This window comes from Archocentrus centrarchus, chromosome 2, assembly GCF_007364275.1.
Source record: "Archocentrus centrarchus isolate MPI-CPG fArcCen1 chromosome 2, fArcCen1, whole genome shotgun sequence".
Lineage (NCBI taxonomy): Eukaryota > Metazoa > Chordata > Actinopteri > Cichliformes > Cichlidae > Archocentrus > Archocentrus centrarchus.
The window spans coordinates 25,456,783-25,480,603 of record NC_044347.1 but is presented as its reverse complement, the minus strand read 5'-3'; the positions used below and the strand labels follow the sequence as shown (position 1 = coordinate 25,480,603).

General features: G+C 43.9%; 2 protein-coding genes across 4 annotated transcripts; one reads left to right on the top strand and one right to left on the bottom strand.

Annotated features, from left to right (window-relative positions):
* Positions 1-129: 129 nt before the first annotated feature.
* Positions 130-17,992, bottom strand: rp1l1a (rp1 like 1a). Of its 2 annotated transcripts, none has more exons than XM_030745062.1 (8): positions 17,869-17,992; positions 12,033-12,285; positions 11,536-11,934; positions 11,172-11,436; positions 6,265-11,054; positions 4,703-5,671; positions 3,611-4,624; positions 130-2,332 (listed from the first exon to the last, which is right to left on the bottom strand). In XM_030745062.1, exons 2-8 carry the CDS (start codon positions 12,264-12,266, stop codon positions 1,880-1,882), a joined length of 8,124 nt encoding a protein of 2,707 aa, XP_030600922.1. In that variant the 5' UTR covers positions 12,267-12,285; positions 17,869-17,992; the 3' UTR covers positions 130-1,879. The 2 variants fall into 2 exon arrangements, with proteins under 2 accessions (XP_030600922.1, XP_030600915.1); XM_030745055.1 differs by lacking the exon at positions 17,869-17,992 and adding an exon at positions 15,328-15,411.
* Positions 17,993-20,940: 2,948 nt separating this feature from the next.
* Positions 20,941-23,397, top strand: c2h8orf74 (chromosome 2 C8orf74 homolog). Of its 2 annotated transcripts, none has more exons than XM_030752094.1 (5): positions 20,941-21,293; positions 21,846-22,029; positions 22,299-22,522; positions 22,708-22,827; positions 23,149-23,340. In XM_030752094.1, exons 1-5 carry the CDS (start codon positions 21,183-21,185, stop codon positions 23,200-23,202), a joined length of 693 nt encoding a protein of 230 aa, XP_030607954.1. In that variant the 5' UTR covers positions 20,941-21,182; the 3' UTR covers positions 23,203-23,340. The 2 variants fall into 2 exon arrangements, with proteins under 2 accessions (XP_030607954.1, XP_030607946.1); XM_030752086.1 differs by having other exon boundaries at positions 20,951-21,293; positions 22,708-22,863; positions 23,114-23,397.
* The last annotated feature ends 424 nt before the right edge of the window (positions 23,398-23,821 follow it).

The window sequence follows — 23,821 nt, the reverse complement described above, 5'->3', positions numbered from 1 at the left end:
ACATTGCTGAATTACTGAAATAAAGGAAATGTGTCCACAAAACGTCAGCTCCCTAAACCAAAATGACAATTTAGGACAGAGCACCTCAATGATCTATCTGTTAGAATAAACTCAGAACATTTTGTGCATTCATTTTATTTCTGTCAGTATTGTTACATTCATTTGCACTAGGTACATGATTTTCACTTGGTGATGCTTAAGATTAATGGACAGCCAGACAGACCGATAACAGCATAGGCACACACACCCTCTTGGAACCACAAATAGGAGGCTTTTGTCAAAATAAGCAGTAAGAGATAAGCGCCTCATTCTCACCGCCCTGAGCACACACTGACCATGTGCAGAGGATCTCTGCCCTTAAATACAGTTGAAGAGTAAGCCTGAAGCCCGGCTCACTCAGCCTGGCTGGGATAAAATGACAGAAAATTACTTCTAAAGGGGTCCTTAAAGGAATAGCTTCCAGCATTTTAAACAGGAGCCTTGATTCATTCCAGCTTCTTTGACAGGCTCTGTGAGTCTTGTGGAGAGCGTGATCTCCCCCCTCTGTTTCTGTCAATCATCCTCTATATAACCATGGATACAGTAAGGCATCAGTAACACGTTTCACGCTGTTGTTCCACATGGCTGGTTATGCAAACCCCACCTGAATCTACAGCATGTAACACACAGCTAAGGAAAGCTGCTTCACCAAAGCAGCAGAGAAAAGGTTTGCATCACCCTGAAATTCAGACGGTCTCGTCCTAGAATTTCCTTTAGATACATGCGCTCTGTTTCTTGATGATATTCCTGGGGGGAATAAAGCATTTACAGTATGATCACAGTAACAGGACTACATAAATATAGTGAGGTACAGTATAGTTGAAGGTAAAACACATTGTTAGTGTCAAGAATTCAAGGATAATACATTGTTAAAATACAGTTTGTATTACTTTAAGGTACCTGAAAACAGAATATTTTGACATTTTGGGAAATATTGTTCACTTTCTTGCTGAGATTTAAATAAAAAAAACTGATCCCACTTTCATGTCTGTAAGCTAAACGAACAAAGCCACGAACTAATTAGCTTGGTTCAACATTAACACTGGAAGAAGGAGGAAACTGTGAGCCTAGCTTTGTTTTAGCAGCGATAAAGGTAGCTAAGTAGCTAAGGGAAGCTAACCTAATGACTGCCCTGCATGTACGCTTGACAGTGGTATCAATTTTCACACTAGCTCATAGCAGGAAAGCGAACAAGCCTATTTTCCAAAAAAAAAAAATTACTTAATATAATCACATTACAGAACTTGCATAGGTTTAAAAATAAGACTTCTTAACGGATTAAAGATTTAAGCAGGTAGTTAAATAATAAGTAAGCTAGGAGATGACCTTTTTTTCAAAGCAACCCCTGAGACTCCAGCAATGACTCAGTGAGACAGGTCCACGAAATAAACACAGAAGTGAACCGATAACCCACGTAAATATTTGTGTGTGTATCATACACCATTCAATGCAGCAATAAATCTGCCCAGTGAGCACAAAACTGAGTTCTGATAAGCCATCCACAGATGCCAAGTGTTGTTTTTTTTGTTCAAAAATAGATTCTCATGTCTTCTTCCATACAGTTAACTTCAAAAATAAATAAATATCCATTATCAATATAATTCATGTATGATAAACCGGTTTCAAGTTTCAGTCTCTACAGTTTGCTGTTTTAATGTGAGTCACATTTGCTGCTCCTGCACGAGACCTGGATTAATAAAGTGCTTCAAGTGTTTAAGGGAGTCTTTAAACCTATATCTAAAAAAAAAAACAAAAAAAAACCTACATTAAACCAGTGCAGTCCCACAAAGTTCACGAAGTTGGTGATTCACCTGGCACTGTCCTACAGTGTATCCTTGATTTAAAAGCTGTCCAATTTGTCATCACCCTCTTTGGGTTTGCGTCGTTTAACCCTGGCTGGAGACCGACTCCTCCTCTGGCCCTTACCGCCACCTGTGGATATGCTGTCAGCCATTTTGGGCACTTCTATGGCGTCCACAGGGTTCTGTGGTGAATCCGTGTCAATGTCCTCCAGCGAGCCTGGCTGGGACTCCACTGAGGTTCTGGTGAACTGATGCAGGAGAGCGCCGGTATCTCTTTTGTTCCCATTTGCCTTCTCCTCATCCTCTTCCTCCGGCTTGAACTCCTTAACAGCATCTTGCTCCTCATCTCCATCTCCTCCGCTCTCCTCCTTCTCCTCACATCCTGATTCGTCAGCACCGGTGTCACTCGGACGTTTGCTGTCTGCGTCTGAGTCTTCGGCGTCGGCCTCCTCTCCCTCGGTCGTGCAGACAGCTGGATTCGCTCCCTGCCCCTGACGGGTAAACGAGATCACAATAAATAATCTCTCAGCAGTTTTAATTAGATGAATTGGGCATTAGAGTGTCAGTAATTACAGCTGCAAGACAGTTACACAGTAAGACCAAATTAATGTGTGAGATTAAAATAAGTTCATCAGTAAAAGAAATAAAAATAGAACCAAACTGAACCTTAACTGGTTTCAGTTTCTTCTGGAGGTAAAAAAACCCAATCATTAAAGGTATGTTAACGTGCTGAAATAGCTTTTTATGTCACTAAGTAGCTGCTGTGATTGACCGTCGTCCACTGGTAATATCAGTGGATGCTTCATGTTGGTGCCAAACAAAACAGATTTGTTCAGGCTGTCTAATTGGATGGCAAGATTATCTTTTCCCACAGGCTTAGAATTAGTGCTGAGGTTGCAGTAGGTCAGATTCCTCTTTAAGGGACAGCACACTTTGCTGTTCAGGGACTCAACAGTGTTTTAAAAACAGAGTATAAGATGATAATTCCCCAGAAACTTATTAATAACCCATTAATTGTGTTCACATTTTACTATAAAGAACATCTAATTAGCATCACCTGTAGCAGACTTTGAAAAGATCAGTGCTTGTTTTGATTCATGCTCATCAGAAAGGATCATACCACACTAAATTTTAAATGCTGTATTCCAAACTCGTGGAAATGTAAACGGAATAGATGCAGTTAATAATTATACAGTGATATTCATGATATTTATCCATCCATCCATTCTCTTCCACTTATCCAGAGTCGTGGGGGGGGTTGAGCCTAAAGGCAGGGTACACCCTGTACAGGTCGCAAGCCTGTCGCAGGGCTAACACAGAGAGACAGACACACCTATGGGCAATTTAGAATCACCAGTTAACCTAACCCCAGCAACTGCATGTCTTTGGAGTGTGGGAGGAAACTGGAGCGCCCGGAGAAAACCCACGCAGACAGGGGGAGAACATCCAAACTCCACACAGAAAGACCCCGGCCAAAGTGGAATCGAACCCAGGACCTTCTTGCTCTGAGGCAGCAGTGCTAACCACAATGCCTCTGTGCTGCCCTATTTATGATATTTAATTCAATTAAATTTTATTTATATAGCACCAAATCACAACAAACAGTCACAAGAATAATTGTGAGGTATAATAATTACAGAGAAAACCCAACAGTCAAAACGACCCCCTATGAGCAAGCATCCTTTAGCTCTGTGGGAAGGAAAAACTCCCTTTTAACAGGAAGAAACCTCCAGCAGAACCCGCTCAGGGAAAATATGGTTCATCTTTACCTGTGGTGAGGTTCTCTCCTCTTCGGATGCCTCCCCTTCCTGCTCTTCACTTTCTTCCTCCTTTTTGTCTTCAGTCGACTCCTCCTCCTCTCCTGTGCCCTCTTCCCCATCATCTTCATCCTCTGCTGATGCACTGATGTTTCCCTCCTCCACCAACGTCGACTGTTCATTTTCTGTAGTTTTTGCGGCACTGTCGTGCTCCTCTTCCTCACATTTGCTGTCTGTGGATTTTTCTTTTTCATCTACTTCCTCATCACTCTCTCCATTTTCTGTGGTCTCTCCTTTGCCCACTGTTGCCTCTTTTATTGTGTCTTGGTCGCTCGTCTCCTCCTCTTCTTTGCTGGTTCCCATCTCTCCCTCATTTTCATCTTGTCCTGTCTCTCCTTCAGGCTCTCCTGTTTGCCCTTCTCCCTCTTCTTCTTGGTCACTCTCCTCCTCATTTCTGGCACACTTACACTGGCATTCTTCCTCCTCCCCTCCATTTCCTTCTCTGGCTTCTTCACCACTTGTTCTTTCCTCTTCCTGCTCCTCTTCGCATGCACTACTTTCCTCCTCCTCTTCCTGTTCATCTCCTGACTCCTCTTCTTCCCTTGCTTCCCCTTCATCTTTTTCTTGTTCAACCTCTTCATCCTCCTCTGCAATTGTTTCCTCTAAAACAACAGCGGCTCTGATATCCTCTTTGGTTTCATCCTCCTCCTCTTCTTCTTGGACCGCGTCTAGATTCCTCCCGTCATCATCTGCAACTTCCATGGAAGTTGCAGATGATGCAACTTCGGGCGCCGGAGCAGGTCCTGGGCTTTTCTTCAGCTGAAGTATCTTAAGTAGGTCGAAGTCCTTCATCACCGGCGCTTCAGCTGCTAATGGGTTTGTGTTGAAAGGCCGTGCAGCCATTTTCTTGCGGACACAAGCTTCACAGGGGCAGTACTCGTCGTCACTTCGCTGGTCGCTGAAATCCCCTGTCGTCTCTCCGTCGCTGATGGAATCACCGGTCTTCACTGACTGATTCTTCATGACCTGAAAAAATAATAAAATGATGTTTGCCATTCAAGCAGCAGGCTTTTGTTATATCAAAACGACTTGTGGTAGGTTTACCTTCAACATCCGACGTCTCTTCTCCGTCGTAGTGGACTCCCTGGAGAGATTTGTTCCCTGTGGCGGCCGAGGTGATCTCCCCCCTCTCCCTGCTCGACTCTGAATCTTCTTTATCTCACGTTCAATGCTGCTCTGGATGCGACGGTTCACCTCATCCTTTAGCTCTGTGATCATGGTGTCCAGGATGAGACTGTCATCCAGGTCCCATCGAACTTTGAACTCCGCCATTGCGTTAATGTAGTGAGCCATAAACTGTTTCTCAAGCTTCTTCAGAAGGTGAAGTACCCACACTGGGTCTGGGTCTTGGGATGGTCTTTTGGCCAAGGGTGCTCGCAGGACAGTTGGGGGCGTGGCTGGGCTAGACTCTTCCAATGTCTCCCGCTCATTATCTGTGAAGGATTTGGAACCGCCTTCGGCAGAGGTCTTGTCTGATGACTCTGACGGTTTTGGGCTGTCCATTCTTTGAAGAACTTCTTCACTTTGCACTGGTTCCTCTGCTGTGACTTCCTTAGCTTGCTCTGTGAATGTTTCCTTGTCCTCTGTCTCAATTTCTACATCTCCTGCTTTTGCATTTTCCTCTTCCTGCTCTTCTACAGCCTTCTCTGCTACCTCATGTGCATTTGGAGATTCTCTCTCTTTTGGAGGGGTTTCATTTCCTCCTTGATTCCCATTTTCCTTCCCTGATCCACCTGAACCACTGCTCATATCCACCCCAGATGAGGACCTTGGTGGTGTCACCTGCTCTGGGCTACTGTCCTTGTTTTCTGTTGCCTCCTTGGCTTCAATATTCCCAGGCTCAGTGAGCCAGAGGGAATGAAGGATAGCCATAATATCCTCATACTGCTGGCTGTGACCCTTATGTGGATCATAGCCAGGGCTCCCTGCAGGCTCTATGAGCTGCAGCTGGGCCAAACAGTCCAAAAGGCCTCTGGCTGATGTGCTTAGTCGACGTCCATAAACCGGAGACACCTAAATCAGACAGAAAACATTCAGAGAATGCAGATTGTGTTTAATGTATAAATTATAGTCAAATTCAAATAATTACAACAGATTACAAAGAAATTTAAAATTCTGAAATTAAATCAACAGAATTTTGATCTTTTAAGATCTACCAGGATACTGGTGGCCTGTTTAGGGTTACTGTGTGTTAACATCCACCTCTTTTTATGTAATTTTCACATGACATTTACCCTAAAGGAATAACTTCTAGTTTCTGAAAATGTGCTTGTTTATAATGTAGGGTCAAATGGGTCATTAAGAACCTGGTAGGTTTTAAGAGGCTGAACTCGTCTTTTCCCAGTGGCCAAAGAAGAGAGAGTTTTAATCTTGATTGTTTTTATTAACCATATCCATATTTATTAACCATAATTGCGATATGGTTTGTTTACTAGGAAGTCAAATGATGTAATAAGCTACTTTTAGCTTCTCCTAATCCACAAGAAGTCGCCACAGTTTTACACTGAATGCCCTTCCTGACGCAACCCCAAAGGGATTTGTGTCTCCTTATTTACAGCTCTGTATGGTAGAACATATTTTTCTGTCAAAAAAAGTAACTGGCTTACCTCAGGCATACTCCTACACCGACCCAGAGAAGAGCTTAGAAGAACTTTCATCACGGCTGCAGAAGATTGCCAGTTTCTAGGCAGAGTCTCACTTCCTAATTGCAGAAGACCAGGGCGACCTGAAGCCTGCTCTGCTTCACCTGAAGCTGGATCTGAATCCTTCCCCTCCTGTGCTATATCACATTTAGCTTCATCTTCTTTCTCTTTATCCTCTTCAGGTTCAACTTTTTCCTCCTTGTCTATCTTTTCACCTTCAGGACTCTCCTTTGACTCTCCAGGTATTTCTTTCATTTCCTTTGCCCTCAGCTCTTCCTCATTGAACTCATCACCTAGTGCTAGCATGCTACTGTTAGCTGGAATACTTCGCAGCCAATCACTAACAACCTCACTGGGGGATGTGTTGGGCAAACAGGCAGGCGTCAGTTCCTCTCCTTTATCCTTCTGGTTGCTGCCTCGACACGTCCCACTTTTCTTGCTCCTGGACCTGTCACTGGATTTGCTGGCTTTGGACTGTTGGCTGCATGGGCGTGCTGCAGCCATGGTTTCCTTTAGCAAATCAGCAGCAGACAGAGAGTGAGACAAAGTGCTTTCACTGTATGTCTCTACTTTGCTGTGTAAGGGACAGGGGCTTGAGGACTTGATAGGGGTTTCTTTCGTCTTAGACTTGGCCGTTTTGACACTAACACAATCACTTCCTGTACTGAATTTGGCCTTGTGACATTCAACTGGATCTTTGCCTTTACTCTGCTCTGAAGCTAAAGATGCTGACTCAGGCCTGAGGCAACAGGGACTTTGGGAGGAGATTGCCCTGTTGTACGCATTATCTTCCTTCCCTGTGGCCTCACTTGCTGCTCTACTGTTTTCTTGATTTTCTGTTTCATCATTCGCTGACTCTCCAGCAGCTGTTTTTGTCACTGCGTTTGCACTCGCAGAGGACTTGCTCCGACTTTTAGCACTTGCTGACGACATTGCAGATGAGTTCCTGTCACTGCTGTCATTTGTCATCGGAGCAGACTTCACAGTTTCTGTTTCATTGCCATTTCCGGCTTTGGTCAGACTAGCATTAGTGTGTTTTTCTTTAGCCTTACAGTTGCAAGAAGACTTGTTAGACCTGCTGCTTTTGACTGAAATTGTACTTTCTGCTTTTTCTCTCTTTTGCACTCCGTTTTCTTCACTTGCTGGAGTTTCAATAGTTGGGATATCCACTGCTGACCCACTCTTCCTGCCAGTACTGTTGGATTTTTGAGACACGGTGGACCCTGTTATCTCCACATCCTCCTTCATGGTGGAAACTTCTGGATCTTTAGGGAGATCGGGAGTTGATGGCTTTGCCTGGCCCTCGGCCTTGCCCTCAGCCCTTGTGTGAACACTAGACTTACCACTATCTGAGTCAGATGTTTCTTCAGGCAACCCAAGGGAGACTGATTCTGTTGAGTTATGACTCAAAAGTTGGTCCACACCTGCTGATGACAAGGCGCTGGCTGCTCGCTCAGAAGACTTCTCACTTTTCACCTCCAGCTTCGCTTCCTTATCCTCATCCTCCTTTTCTGTCTTAGCCTTATCACGCTCTGAAGCTCCTCCACAGCAGCATTTGGATTTGCCAGATTTAGCAGAGGTGGTGGAGTGAACTGACAAGGCACTGGCCCCTCTTGTCTCTCCAGCACCAGAGGCATTCAACAACTGCTGCACAGGGGACTTGGAACTTTTGGTGGATGCAGCCGAAGCATCGGGTGAGTGCATCTTTGGTGAACGTGTTCTCTTGGGTGAGAGTGTTTGGAGATTAAAGTGCTCAGAAGATTTAATTTTTGGTGCACTTGTATTTTCTGCCTTTTCATCTCCATCTGCTGTTTCAATAACGGTAATGTCAGCTTTTCCATTATAATTTGACTTTTGTGATACTGCAGATGAAACATTTGATGTTCCTGATGCAGCGCTTGGTGCTCTCTCTTTGGTAACATCTTCTTCCTTGTCATCTGCCACTGGTGTTTTAATGGTGGCAACATTTGCACTTGAATTTGATTTATGAGAAGTTTTGGACCTCATTGAAGATTTCGACTTGGCAGACATGACACTTGCCACCCTCTCCTGATTTTCTTTAGCTTCACTGGGAACTGGAGATGCTGCTGAGTGATTTGACTTCTGGGACCTGGAGGACTTGGCACTGGGGGCTCTGTCCCCCATGCCATCTTCCTCTATCTTTGTATTGTGAGACTTTGCAGAGGAAGCTGATTTATGGGATAAAGCACTAGCAGCTCGCTTCTCAGCATCTTCTTGGTTTCCTGCATTGTATACTGTTTCAGAACTTGATTCTGTGTTTTGATTACAGCTAGATATATGACATTTGGAGGACCCTGCGCTGGGGGCCCTCTCGTTACTTTCTGATTTAGCTAACATTGTACTGTCTGGCCTCGGTTGTGTTTCCACTTCAAGTATGTTGTTGTTTTCTTCAGCTTCATCTGCTGTCTTTGAACTTGAAGATGCTACTGTTTCATTGCCATTACATTTAGACTTGGATGACTTTGTAGACTTAACAGACTTGTCCGATTTAACTGATGTGCCAGACATTTGACTCGGTGCCCTTTCTTCTCCATCTCCCCCAGCTTCTGACCCTTCTGAAGCTTTAGTTGACTTGTGGGATTTATTAGACTTGGCAGACAAGTTGGACTTTGCTGACATTGCACTTGTTGCCCTTTCCTCTACTTCTATTTCTACTTCCTTTCCAGTTACCTTTATGGTGGCTTCACCTGCTGCTGCTTTTGCACAGTTACTGCAAGTAGACCTGTGAGATGTGCTGGACTTTACAGAAATATTTGATTTTGTTGACCTAGCACTATCAGGTCTTTCAGCCTTTCCAGACGTCACAGAAAGGCTACTGGGAGCTCTTTTGTTTGTGTCACACTCCTCTACAGCTGGATTGTCACTTTGGGATGTGCCTTTAGAGCCTGACTGACAGTTGGAGTTACAAGACTTGACTGATGTCTTGGTCTTAACTGAAACACAAGATCTGCCTGACAAGGAGCTGACTGCTCTTTCAACAGCATTCTCACCCTCTGCTTTCTCAATTGAACTCATGTCAGGAGCTTCAGTTGTATGTTTAGATTTGCTGGACTTTGCAGACTGATTTGACACTACACTGGGGCTTCTCTCCTCCTCTTTTTCTGCTGTAACATCAGTACTGTCCTTACAGCCAGAGTTGTGTGATCTACTGGACCTGTGGCTTGTAGTAGCACTGGGGGCCCTTTCTTCCTCTTTTCCCGTTGCCTTAGGACTGGATGTTCTAGACATGGCACTGGATACTTTGCCTTCCAAGATATTTGATGTGGCAGAGAGCCGTCCATTATTGGTGAGGTTGGTTTTGTTGGATTGGGTAGAAACATCTGAAGCAGCATCATCACTGTCGGGAACTGGGGAGGCTCGGTTTGGAGATGCTTGGTTGGAGCGATTGGATCTGTGTGATGCCCTGCCGCTGGAAACAGAGTTGGCCTTGCGTTTGCAGCCCCCGCAGTTGGGACATACACTGGATGACCCTGACTTCTGAGAGTTTGCCGAGAGTCCTGTGTGACCTGACAAGCCACTTACAGCCCTCTTTGTCTCTTTATCATCATCACCTGCCCCTCCTTCCTCTAATTCTGGCAACCTGGTTTCGCTTGTTTTAGATGTGGTGCAAAGTACTTGATCTACCTCGTTTGGACCACCAGTTTCTCCACAGGGACAGGAAGAGGCTGCAGACACTGCCCCGCTTCCTCTCTCTTCCCTCTCCTTGTGTTTGACAGACTGGAAGGAATCGGCTGAGACGTTGCTTCTTGGCCTTTCGTGCTGCTGACTGTCAGGAGTTGGGGATGGTTCGTTGCCATGGCAACACTGTGAGACGCTTGGTGGCAGTTCATCATCCTCATCATCTTGATCCTCTTTCAGTGACCGAAGGACATGTGAGGAGCTGCTGACTGCTGACAATGGGCGGTCTTCTTCCTCCTCAGCTGACTTTCTGCTGAGCGGTCGAAGGCTGCTGTCCATGACAACCACTTCGCTTCGACTGCAGCACCGGCTCACCTTGTGTACCTCAACGTGGGTGTCTCCATCCTGCTCCACCTCTAATCTGTGCTCAACCTGCTCTGTCACACACATCTCTTCTTGGACCAGTTGGCTCTGCTCTGAACCCGAGCCACCCCCGCAGCTGGAGAGCCCTGCTCGGCAGCGCACCACCCTCCTTGAATTACATGATGAGGAAGAGCTAGAAGAGTGCGTGTGTCTCATCATAGCGTGGGTGTTGCTGGTGGGTGGGACCGGAGGTGATTTATGGCTGTGTGCTGGGTTTTCCCATAAATCGTACTGCTGTTCATGTCTCTGGTGGCAGCAGGGGCAGCGGTTCCCTTCCAGCTCACACTGCAGAGGCTGGCTGGAATAGTCCGCACCCTCTTGATCGAAGGATGTTGAATCAGGGTCAGAGCAACTTTCTGACTGGCCCTGCTGCAGGTAATGAGGCTGTGCCTGGCTTAGAGGGCAATATTCATTAGTAAGAGATGGGGATTTTTTAATTTGCGTGGACCACTGAAGGGTCTCGTCACTCTGGAGGCGAAAACGCACCCTCATCTCCACTGAGAGGCTGCCATCTTTATTGACGAGGACTCGCTTTTCAATGTCGTCATTCATAATAGCTGGTTTTGCTTGGGGGAATGTGCTGACACCATTGCCATATGACTTTTCAGAGGAAAAAGAGAAACGGGCTGAGCGGTTTGAGGAATCAGAGCGAGGGTGAATGATGCTCTTTTTGGTTTCCAGACCAAAGTTAACTGAAATAAAAGAGAAAAATGCATCTGAAAAAATACAAATATTTGTCCCTCTTTCTCTTACACCTTTTAAACCTTTTAGGTTTGTTGTCAAGTTGCCCACCTGCCCAAACAACTCACCATTTTTCTTGCTGTCACGTCCTTCGCTGTACTCACTGGCTCTGGATTGAGCTCCATGAGGTGGGGACCTTACTCCTTGGGTAGCAGGGGATCGCGCCCCGTTTCCAGGAGTCCGGGGGCCAAGACCCGGGGACCTGTTGCCCAGACCGGGGAGTTTTTCTTCTGAGCTTTTCCTAATAAAGTTAATCAGCATGGGGCTGAAGGCTTCCCGGCCAACACACACCAGCACACCTGGACAAGTCATCAAGCTTTGAACGCTGTCAATCTGGAAACAAATTCATGCAGAGTCAGGAAAAATAGTATCCTCTGCAAAACCTAAATTCTAAATTGTGCATTTCACATTAAAATAGAAATCGCTTTTTACCCTGCGCCCTTCTGCGGTGTAGAGCTTGCGGACATGAAACTGCATCACCTCGGACACCTCATCTAGAAATGCTCTCAGGCTCCTGGCTGACCTCCTGCTCAGGACCACGCTTCTCCTCATCCCTGGCTCACTGTTCTTCACCAGCAAGATCCGTCGCTGCCTGTAAGGCGTATGCAAATGGCCAGGCGGTGTTGTGGATGAAGTTTCAGGCCTGTGGGGCCTTCGGCCGTGATGGTACCAGATGCCTGACTGTTTGTTGACCAGCTCCATGTTTACTGGCTTCGCCTGGCGTCGATCAGAGCAGAGGTAGCAGCCACCGTCCTGGAGCTGCTCCAGCTGTTTGATGGTGTGAGTGCCACGGGGGGTGGTCACAGTCCGCACACCAAATGGCAGTGGCACCTGCATATGGACACATTTGTACACTGTACATAAATATCAAGCGTCCATCTAAGCATTTGGCTTCAAAAGAAGTCTCCGCCAACACCCGTGAGACTAACCTTTTGAGAAAGGTCATCCAGCAGGGCATCAAAGCATTTGAAGCTGCGCTTGTGGATGGCCATCCTGACGCCACCAAACTGGCTGTCGCCGCTTTTGTAGAAGGTGATCCGTTTGGCCGGGGTAGTTGAAGTCACGTGAGCAGGACGTGAGTGGAAAGGGGGCGGGGCAGGGATGGGCGAGGCATGTTTAGATGGGGGCCGGGGGTTCCACAACCCTGTCTGAACTGAATGCATGCTGTGATCTCACATACACCTGGGAAACACACAAAGATGAGAACATTTCCAGTGTTTTCAAAAGACTCATTTTAATCTGTTGTCATTTACTGCAGGCAGAGGTGGGAAGAAACAAACTTCATTACTGTACTTGAGATTTTTCAGGTATCTGTACTTTATTTGAGTATTTATTTTTTTGACTACTTTTTACTTTTTACTCTCTGCATTTTTACACACATGTCTGTACTTTCTACTCCTTACATTTTCAAAACAGGTTTGTTACTTTAGGTTTAACATCTGAGGGAAGTTTTTATTTCCAGTCACTGCACCTTTAAACCGATCTGAGACAAAACCATATAATTTATGTATAATTTATAGCGCTGTAATCAGGGGTTACAGTGGGCCGGACTGAGTGCCAATGTCCGTAAGTTGTGGTCGTGGTACTTCAGCATCTGGCTAGCGCTACAGAAGAGGAGCAAAATTAAAGGGAGTAATGTGTTGCAGGTAATTTTTAATGCACTGTTTCTAAATGCTCAACAAATATCAGCAAACACACAAGGTGCCTGAAGTTTGTCACACAGTGTGTCTGCTAGCTAAAAAAAAGCTGCTGCATTTCCAGGAAGAGAAAAAGAGCAATAACTTCACTCAGAGATGGAGAAAGATGGAAGAAAGAGGACAGGAGAGGAAGAAGAGAGGCTAGATTTAAAGGTAAGGACTGCAAAACACACTGAGGTATGCTAACTTTGTGTTATTCAAAGATTGTGTGAAAATACTGCAGTTTACTGCAGGATAAACAGATTAGTTTTCTGTACTGTACTTACAGTAAAGTTCTGTGTTGGACTGGTGCTCAGAGTTTGGTTACATGAAGTGCAGCAGAGATGAGTTTGAATCAAAGCTGCTGATGCTTAGATTCATTCACTGAATGCAACATTTGTACAGCCTGTATGCTGTCAGTTTAGGGGATGGAGATCAGCCAAGATAGCTGTGAAATACTGGGCTACATCTTTATGAATTCAGTTCATCCACACAGAGCAGTAAACCTCAGAGCAGCAGCAGCAGGTCAGCTGATCACAGCCTGCACACCAACATCATTTACTGCAGCTACAATAGAAAGTTGTGATTCATCTCCTCATGCTACTTTTACTTTCTTATGTTGAGTACATTTCAGAGCCTGTACTTTGTACTTTTACGTGAGTAAAGAAGTTGAACAAGTACTTCAACTTCTACCAGAGTATTTTTTTAACACAAGTATTTGTACTTCCACTTAAGTACAGAATGTCTGTATTTTGCCACCTCTGACTGCAGGTTACTCTTTTTTTTTTTTTGTTCACATGCTCTCTAATCACTCTCACAAGATCACAAGTCTTAATCGGGATGTTTAACTGAGGATTCAGAACAGGACATCCACTCCAAGGACTACCAGACATATGTGGGTGTTACACGTTTGGTTCTGCGGTCGTTCGCAACTAAACTTCAAATCATTTTAACTCATTTTTAATCAGACTTGTAGGCTTCCAGATTTATTACCTAAATAAGCTGCATGTGATATTTTCTGCTGTTTATTTTGGCAAAAAGATCAAAACTGGTAATGAGTTACAGAAAAAAAGACATTAGCCCTGATTCTCTCTGAAATGTTCTGTGCCAGTGTTACAATACAAAGAGAAAATAATGATTAGGAATGCCTGAAACACATGATCACTGACCAGTTCATTTTATTTTATTTTATTTTTTTGCAAGAACTGCAAATCTTAAAACAGTATCAAAGATCAACAAAAACTAGCCACATACTATAAAGTAAGTTAACAATATCAAATGCAGCTAAATGCTAAAGTTATATAGATTATACAGTGTGCTATTTTTAGTGGTCTAGGACACATATAGAAATCCTGTTTGGAACGGACATAAAAAGTTTCTGCCCTGCTTCTGGAAAGCAAGCATAAATCAGCTTACATAATATAGCTGAGTAATTCATGCATTTGGCTTTGATCTCCAGTTTTACAACACAATGACGAACACAGGTACACAAATAACTACTTTTTTAGTTTTTAGTCTTGATGGGTTTCAGGTCTGTAGGCATTTGTATATTCACATATATCCTGACTGAGCTTAACGCATGAACGAAACCCAGTTTATTAAAGCATGCAGGCGTGTACAAATATCATGCGTATGTTGAGAGATCTGCTTATAGGAGCAGCCGAAATAAGAAGGCGACAAACTGAAAGCAATAACACAACAGAGACTGCAGTATAAACAGCCTCAAGACAAATATCACTTTTCCTGATCAGTACACGTTAATAATGTGCCTCTTGATTGTTTACTGTAATGGTTTTTGATAGCTTATGCACACAGGGGAATGCTATCAACAGGCTTAGCAGGCGTTTAAGCCTCACGAGGCCAAATCAGTGCTGGCACTCTGCTCCTTAATGCCTCTTTAGCTCAGTCTTTCCTAATAACGTTACATCGAACATATTTAATAATGCATTTAGGGAACAGTTAATATTTAGGCACACGTTAACTACGCAGTCATCAAATACGCCACAGGGGTTTTCAGTGTAGCGCAGCACAAATACACAGACTGTAAAGCTCGTTCTGACTGAGTCGAGCGCACTTTTTACTTGCTCAGACTTTGTTCAGACATGGAAAGCAAAGCTGTTATCGACGTGCATCATTATAAACGACCACTGAAACTGTGGGGAAGGATTACTGCGGTCCTGACGTGCAGGATTTTGTTAATCTGGTGTGTTTTCTTGAATGCTGTTTTTTTTAAACACTGCACACTTTTTCTACAATAAAAATACTAATAAGTAAATTATTTTCTTAAAAACGCACTTGGTGACCATTTAAAATAAGAAAGAATGAATCAGCTAAATGAACAGCTGCTGAATAATTTGATTTCAGTGGACTAGCTGATTCATGGACAGACTTTTGTTAAGACTCTGACTCATAAGATGAAAGAATAAACATATAAGCCTTTTTGGCATTTTAGACGAAGCTCTATTATTTTCCCATGAAAGCGATATCATTTAATTTTAACCCCCCCCCCCCCCCCCCCCATGCTGTATCTATTAGTTGCACTACTCACATATTCAGGAAACATGGTCCAAAGCGGCACGAAAAAGCTGAAGAGAAATTTGTGGATATCTTGTCAGACCAGTGTGCGGTACTTGTCCGAATGCGCGCGCGCGCGTGTGTGTAGCTGTCTCTGAGTCACACGCAGAGATGCGCAGCAGAGCCCCTGGTTCCACTCTCCAGCTCTCAGGGTAAAATGGCAGACGGACACAAGGAGGAAAGGGGCGGGGGTGGAGAAGACAGGAGGGGTGAGGCTAAGGATAGAACGAAAAGCCTGCTTAAGGACCTGTGTGTGTGTGAGAAGGAGGGGTTGCTATGGTGAGGCCAAGATGGTAATGAGACAGGTGATGTTCTTATGCGCGCCGCACCTGACCAGCAGAAGACGCATGCGCTAATTTGCAGTCGTGAGATTGATTTTTAACAATTGTTCTGATCCTACAGTCAGTGTGGGGGTCACAAAGGTATAACTCTGAAATCTGATATCAGAGGTTTTAGCACATATAACTCCCCACCCACACCCACCCACCCACACACACACACACACGGGGATCTAGTTGGAGGATTGTAATTACTGACAATCTGTCTGACAGCAGGGCTCCTCTCGTCTAGAAATCCCTGAAACCACCAGCTGCTGCTCTGGAACCTCCTGTTATTGCTGTCAGAGTGGCACGAAATCTGTAATGAGCAAATCACGACCGGCTGATTGCGTCAATCAGTAAAAGCAGCATCTCACAAAACCAGAAGGAGGCAGAAAAAAAAAAGCAGCAGCACAGAACAAGCGCCAGTGGCAACAGATACGACACTGATTAGGACACAGCGTGAAAGGAGGAGCCGGAGGGGGAAAAAAGACATTCAGAGAAATGTTTGCTTAGAAAGAGCTCAAAAGGATAAATCTTAATGTTGTGTGCTGCGCTCATTGCTGCCTATGGTGATAAAAAGAATATCCATAACTGAGCTTAGAGAACACATCCCAACTTATCGAGCTCTGTTTGCTCCAATATGTTCACCAGACTGTTGCCAGCTTTTTAATTTTTTTTTTCCCTAGAAAGAGCTGCCCCCTGTGTCAGGATTTGGTATTGTTCCTGTGCTCTCATTCACTTTCATTCCTCACCTAGAAGCTGAGAAAAGTTTCGGCTCCCGCCCACTTCGTGTCACCAGAGGTTATTTCACCGGCATTTACTTGAAGTCATCACCAATATCAACATCAGCTGTTTTGTCCTGTATCTGCTGCTCACTTCAAAATACTCCCCCTAGCTGCCAGCGTGGAGTCTGAGCTGTGTGTGCATCAGCCAACAGGTGATGTGTTAGAATGGCTGCCTCCTCATCTGCACACAGAAGCAGAAACGAAATGCAGCAGGGAACAAAGGAAAATAGATTCGGAGAATCAATAATGGGAAAATTAACGGGAAGAAATACATAAAATTAAATGGGAAAGGAAATAAAGGGAATAAGAAAAGAATACATTTAAATCAATACACGTCTTGTTTCATAGATTTTTTTTTATATTATGTGATTTTAACGGGATATTCATTTTTAATTTATTTATTTTGGCTGGTTTGGTCTTCCATAGTCACTTTGAAATATTTCTGCTGGGGCTGAGTTTTTTTTTTTTTTATTTATTTTAATTCAAAGATGACAAATGAAATGATTACTTAACAGGTAGGTTTATTATGAAAGTTCAGTCAGAGCGGTGTTTGATACTGAAGTTCAGCAACATGCTGTGTTGCAGAGTTAAAAATCTGCTTCATAATAGCAGCAAAAGAAAAAGAATTAAAAAAAAAATCTTTTTACACTTTTGAAAACGTTATTTCCATCTACAGGCTCAAAATGTCCTTGAAACAAGTCCTCGTTTTTATAGAAGTATGTTATTACATAATTTAAACTTATGTAACTCCTCAATTCACCTGCTTCACAGCCTTAATGAGAGACAGAGGGGGAGGCAGGTGGGCCTCAGGGGGATTCTGGGTAGACAGGAAGTCAGGGATGAGTAGTTCCGGTGCTGACAGGAGCCCGAAGCGTCAAAGTGAGGCGTCAGGGATCTGCACTCTGGAAAGGTGTTGGTGCTAATGTGTATTCCTAGAGGATAAAGCAAGGAATGTATGACTTGCGCGCTCTCTCTGATGATGTTACACATGGATATACTTCATCTCCTTTATGAAGACAGTGAACTTACACATGTTCACCCCAAGACTGAGAGAAGTTCTGCTTCTCATGTGCGATCACTGCAGTCAGCAGAGCAAGTGAAGAGTAAAACAGAGGAGAGATTATTCCATGTGTGGTGGCCTAATTTCGGAAGTGCGCTCACTCCTCTGCCCAATCCTTTTTGTGTCTTATCCTATAAGCAGGTGTGTGATCATCTTATTCGCACAACTGGATCAAATCTCACACGGGCCTACAGCACATACATACACTTGCTCACCGGTGTTTACATCCCCACTAAAAACAACAACAACAACAAACGGAGCACACACAAAATCCAAAACCGCACTAGAGCTCTTCATGTTCTCGGAGTTTCGGAGAAGCAGGTTGTTTGTAAAGCAACAGGTGATCTTACCTGCAAGGATGCAGGAATGAGCGAAGATCAGAATCCGATTTTAGATCCGGATAAAAACCAGTTCAGTAACAGGATGATAAAGTCAGGTGTGGGCAGCGGTGAGCGCGAGCCGAGGAACGCAGCCGGAGTTCACGGTCGGAGATTTGAGACGCGCGCACAAGCTATGGGCGCGCGCTCAGGCATGCGGCAAGTTAGCGGCATGAAAACCGGAAGTAGAATGATTCAGACTTTCAAAGTAATCACTTGCAGCCATGCGTTTCAGCATGAAGCGTGAGGGTGAAGTGAATTATTAAAGCTGGGAAACAAAAACGATGAGTCAAAAACTCCAAAGAGCTGGGTGTTAAATACCTGTGGGGTTATAAAGAATCCTTTGCACATTGCACATCGTAATTTCATTGTAATATACATTGTAATAGTAAAAGTAAAGTATTTTTTTTTATTTCTATTGCACCTTTTCAATATAAAAATCACAAAATACTTCACAATAAAATAACTGATGATAAAATAAAAAAAGTGAACCAAATGCAAGAGCGGGCACTGCTACAAAAGCTCTGTCTCCTTTAGTTAGTAGGCCCTGATCACATGACCTCAGGGGCCTGATGGGGACATATGGATGTAAAGGTTTATTGATGCAAGCTGGTGCTTGTCCATGAAGAGCTCTAAAAGTCAAAACCAGAATCTAAAAATGGACCCTGAGTTTAACGAGGAGCCAGTGCAGCTGGACACGAGAGTACTTGGAAGACTTAGTCAGAAGCCTCGCAGCAGCGCTCTGAAGACCTGCAGATGTTCCTGAGGAGTTTTCGCTTAAACAAGTGAACAGTGAGACACAGTAATTCATATGTAATGAGATGAATGCATGAATAACAGTCTCCAGTTCATTGTGTGAGACAATGGGTCTTAACTTAGCAAGATTTCTCAAGTGGTACAAACAAGAGTGAGCCAGAGATTTGACACAATCACCCAGAGTGAAGGCAGACTCAAGTTACCCCGAGGTTCTGAATAGAAGGTTTAGCAAATTTGGCAAGGGGACCAAGAGCTTCCATTATCCTAGGCACAAATTTGTCAGGGACACAAACAAAGACTTTTTTCTTTATTAAGTTGGAGAAAGTTACCAGCCATCAACCATTTAATAGTCTAAGCACCTATTCAGGATCTGTAGCTTAGAAAGATCTTGGGGCTTAAATATATACAACTGAACATCAGTATAGCATAGCAGTGATAAGATACATCCTTAAAGGTGCTCAAGATGTGCTGTAGAGGGAGCAGATATAACTTAAACAATAAGGGCCCCAAAACAGGACCTTGCAGCACACCATAGGTAAGAGAAGTGGAGTAGGACCTGTACTTACAAGTCCTTAGTTACAGTCCAGCACAAAGAATTTTTGCTAAGACTAAGAAGTCCATTGTTTCTAGCCAATATTAAAAAGCCAGTGTGACAGAGAAGAAGAAAAGAAAAGAATTACATTTCAGCTACACCCACATACATTCACGTTTCAAGGAAAAAAACAAAAAAAAAGACTTGTAACCATAAATCACAGGACTGTCATTACAAGACCAAAGTAACAAGTGGGTGAGTACAGTTATACATTATTTTATTTCTCTGTGTGGTGTGTGTTTACAATTTTATTATGCAGATACAATTTATTAGTTAAGTATAAATTTCAGGGCAGCACGGTGGCGTAGTGGTTAGCACTGCTGCCTCACAGTTAGAATACCATCTGGAAGGCCTGGGTTCGATTCCACCTTGGCCCAGGCCTCTCCCTCTCTGTGTGGAGTTTGCATGTTCTCCCCGTGCTTGCGTGGGTTTCCTCCGGGTACTCCGGTTTCCTCCCACTTTCCAAAGACATGCACTTACTGGGGTTAGGTTAATTGGCTAATCTAAATTGCCCATAGGTGTGAATGAGAGCATGAATGTAAGTGTGAAAGGTTGTCTGTCCCTCCGTGTTGGCCCTGCAACAGGCTGGCGACCTGTTCAGGGTGTACCCTGCCTCTCGCCCTATGACAGCTGGGATAGGCTCCAGCCCCCCCGCGACCCTTAACAGGATGTGCGGAAGTGAATGGATGGATGGAAGTATAAATTTCAGTATTTGCCCTCTTCTCTTTAAAAACATAAAATGACTTACTCAGGAAAACTGCCAGTAAATGAAGAATTGCAACCTGTTGCCTGAATTTTGTCTTTTTCTTTAGATAAATAAACAAAATCTACTCCCATCATATTGTACATAATCTTTGTCGTAATGCTATTTTATTCAGTCTCTGAAAGATTACACTGACATTTTTGAGAACTTCATAAAACATTTTCCTTACTGTAACAGCAATCCAAAATTTCCTGTAATTTCCTAAAACACAGATTGGTAAATGTTGAGTTTCATATTAATATAAAAAATGCTAATGAAAAAGGCTTCATATTTCCAGATGAAGCCTGTGTTTCACAGTGGAAGCACGTGGAATCATTTAAGACCCCATTTATGTGCTGTTGTGATATTTAACAGTAAAAATGTTTACTGCATTTGTCAACAGTCCTGTAATTTTTTTCATAGTTTTATTTTTAACAGGAAATGGGCCATTGGTGTGCCAAGGATAACAGAAGCTTTTGTGTTTTATCTACATGTAAATATGCACGCACCAGCCTCTTCATTGCATACACCTGTTCAACTGCTTGTTAACACAAATATCTTGAAATATCGATATTTTGACAAATATCCAAATTTGGCATAAACAGCATGAAAGCATGGATCTATCCTGCCTTGTATCACCAGTTCAGGCTGGAGTTGGTGGTGTAATGGTGTGGGGGATATTTTCTTGTCACACTTTTTCTCCAGCCTTATCGCCTATGATTAATACACATTTTCTAAAAAAAAAGGCAAACTGACGAGAATCTTGGGAATGCAGGAAATAAAGCTTTTATTTGTAAAGACACATCCGGAAACTATACACTACCAGCTAATTGCAGCTATCCTGGCGCTATGTAAACCTATTACCTTGGCATTATTTGGTGGAGAACAAAAGGAGGAGAGAGGGAAAGGTAAGGCAGAAGAAGAAGGGCGGAGGAAAGGAGGGAGAGGAGTGGGATTCGCGCTAAAGCGGATTAAAGCTGGCTGCCATCTGTGGCCGCAGATTGATAATAAGCCCAGTTAAGAGTATCAATCAGCGGCTGCGCGGCTCCAGAACAGACCGCCTGCTCTTCTCTCAGCCCGGAACCATCCCCATACAATAAACTGGCAAACGAAACCATTAAACCCAGTGCAAAGCAAGTACTGGGTAAATAAAGTGATGTTATTTGCGCGCTGCATACACGTTCAATCAGCTGTTTTATGTCCCTACGTCATCGCGTCGGTCTCCAACGGCAACCAAGCCGCGCGGTGTCGTTGGTCAGAATGGATTCCCTCACAGAGGCGGAAATGGCTCAGATAGCAAAGCTACAGGTAACATCCAAACATTTGATTTCACTGATACAAAGCGAAAGCCGTTTTTTTATACTGGCTTTAAATGCCGCTATAAAATACATGATTTGACCAAAAAGCCATGCGAGCCAGAGCAAGTTGTGTTATTGTCTCCATTAAGTTCTTTTTGTTCTCCAAAACTGTGGAGCCGGAAGTTATTTATTTATGTACAGGACACTAGTGTAGACTGGACTTTACAGCCTGCTGGTCCTGCATGCTGAACCGGCCCAGCTTTACTTATTTTATACATTTTGAATGAATAAAACGATAACAGGATGGCCCCGTGGTGCACTGTCATAAACATCATATCTGTACATAAACTAAACTTTATTGATTTCCTTGTAGGGAACTTGAACCATTACAGGCATGGAGGAGCAGAACTGCAAAAATAAAGCACTAACCACACCAGCTATAAATGATTAAAATAACATGCCATTAGATACATTAAGGGGACATTCTGAAGAATGAGACCTTTTGAAAGGAGGGTTTGCTCCTTCTACATGGATCTCAAAGTTTCTCGCTTGTGTTTGTCAGAGAGATGCTGGTGTGGAGACGCTCAGCCGTCACTTCTTGTGGTCTGAGTTTTGTGATGAACGACGATGCTTCCATCAGGATTTTGTGTATGACGTGGCCATGTTTGCTGCAGACCGTGGCTTCTCCTGGCCTCATGTTATCCGGGCAGCTGCGATCGCCAGAGACATCTTTCCACAGCTGGACGGTGAGAGCAAACAGCAGTTTACTATAAAGAGGCCTGTCAGGTGACACATAGCTTAACCAAGAGGCCATGATCAAGGGCCCTTAATATCAGAATTATTATCAAATGTAAAGCTCTCATTGCTGATAGGCCAATAGAGATATCCTGGCATTATTAATGCAGGTCCACCTGTCCTCAGCTTTGGAGTTTTTGAGCCACAGTTTACAGGATCATGTGTTGCTGGGGTTTGGTTCATCTCCTTTCAAGCTTCTTGACGGTCTTCTATCCATCAGATCTCGACGTACTCGGCTTGTTGTCCCTACTGAGAGAGGTGCTGCATGAGCGTTTACCAAACCTTGCTCCCATCCATCAACATGACCTCACCAGGTACCTCACAGACATCTGCATCGTCCGGCGGAGGCTTTTCCAGGCGGTGGTCAGTGGAGCTGCGCACATGTCTATCACTCAGCTACACTTGGAGGTGCAACTGCCACCCACACCCTCTCCTCTGGCACAGGTACGGAGACCTCTTTGAGTAGTGGCTAGCAAACATCCACTGCTGTGTGCTGCCTCTTAGTAATCACATAATCATCATGCAGATTCAGGGCTGCTATCTGATGGTACTGGAATCTATTTAATGCATTTGTCTCAAACTTAAAAAAAGGGCCCTTTTTTGATCTTTACACTGTATCCATTCTGTAGGGCACTGATCTGCAAGAGTGGGAGAGTCAGCAGCATCAAGCTAGTCTCACTTCAGCCTTGCAGCAGAAGGAAACAGAGCTGAGGTGTCTCAGACATGGGTCACGGGTCACTCTGGAGGACATCGTTCTTCCAAAGGATGAGCATCTGGACCAACAGGTCGATAAGTTTCCTAACCCTAACCTGTAACATCAATCATACATTATGCTATGAGAATATGTGGTTTTTGTCTTTTCAAAAATTATTTTGGCAATCAGCAGACAATTTTTCTTCTAAAACAGCCCTTTTTTAGATTCTCCAAAACATAGAATTAAGATTATGGTTATGGTAGCTAAAGTAGTTCCCTTAGGAAATAGTTTGGAAATGTCTTTCAGGGCCCAACTGTCGCTGTTATTGCCTCCCTATGTAGGGCATTTTGAAGTTGGTTCGTGCAGCAGTGAGGACCACCGAGGGCCAGATACTGCAGAGTCTGATCCAAGAGGCCAGTTTGCTCAGTGACATCATGCAGCTCAAACTGCAGCAGGAGGCTCTGGCCACTGGGAGGCACAACAATACTTCTACCAATACAGAACCACACCAACGTCCAGCTACTGAGACGAAGGCAAATATACAAACTGCAAAAAACACAAAAGGAGTGAAGGCATCTGGAAAAGCCACATGAAGTCAGGAACTCAGTGAAGCATCCTGATTGGAAGCAATGATGTTAATTCATTTAATAAAAAATTACAATTTTCAACTGTCCCGCTTGTGTGCCATTTTTGGGCATTTCTGATGTGTAGAATTTATAGTTTTCTGAACTGGACATTTAAAAGCAAGACTCACAGCCACAGCAACATGGATCCCAAACTAAACTGTATATAAAAGATGGACGTAGCCACCATGATGCCACCTATTGATTTCTGGACTCCACATTTTGAAGCCGCTGTTAGCATTTTGGCTGCTGTCAGGTTATTTTTTTGGAGACAGAAATGAGCATGCTTGGGAGGCTGGAGTGCTATCAGCTAAAGCTAGCAAGCTTGGCTAGCTACCTGCATTCATAAACTTTATGGGTGCAATGCTCGGACAAAGATACCTGCTAGTTAGTGGAAAGTAAATACAAGAATTTCACTCTCAAAAA

Coding starts and splice junctions, on each gene's coding strand:
- c2h8orf74 (XM_030752086.1), top strand. CDS start 21,183: ATGTCCCTACGTCATCGCGTCGGTCTCCAACGGCAACCAAGCCGCGCG. Junction 21,294..21,845: donor CTCAGATAGCAAAGCTACAG/GTAACATCCAAA, acceptor TGTGTTTGTCAG/AGAGATGCTGGTGTGGAGAC. Junction 22,864..23,113: donor ATGAGCATCTGGACCAACAG/GTCGATAAGTTT, acceptor CTCCCTATGTAG/GGCATTTTGAAGTTGGTTCG.
- rp1l1a (XM_030745062.1), bottom strand. CDS start 12,266: ATGCATTCAGTTCAGACAGGGTTGTGGAACCCCCGGCCCCCATCTAAA. Junction 11,935..12,032: donor TGGATGACCTTTCTCAAAAG/GTTAGTCTCACG, acceptor GTCCATATGCAG/GTGCCACTGCCATTTGGTGT. Junction 11,437..11,535: donor ACACCGCAGAAGGGCGCAGG/GTAAAAAGCGAT, acceptor ATTTGTTTCCAG/ATTGACAGCGTTCAAAGCTT.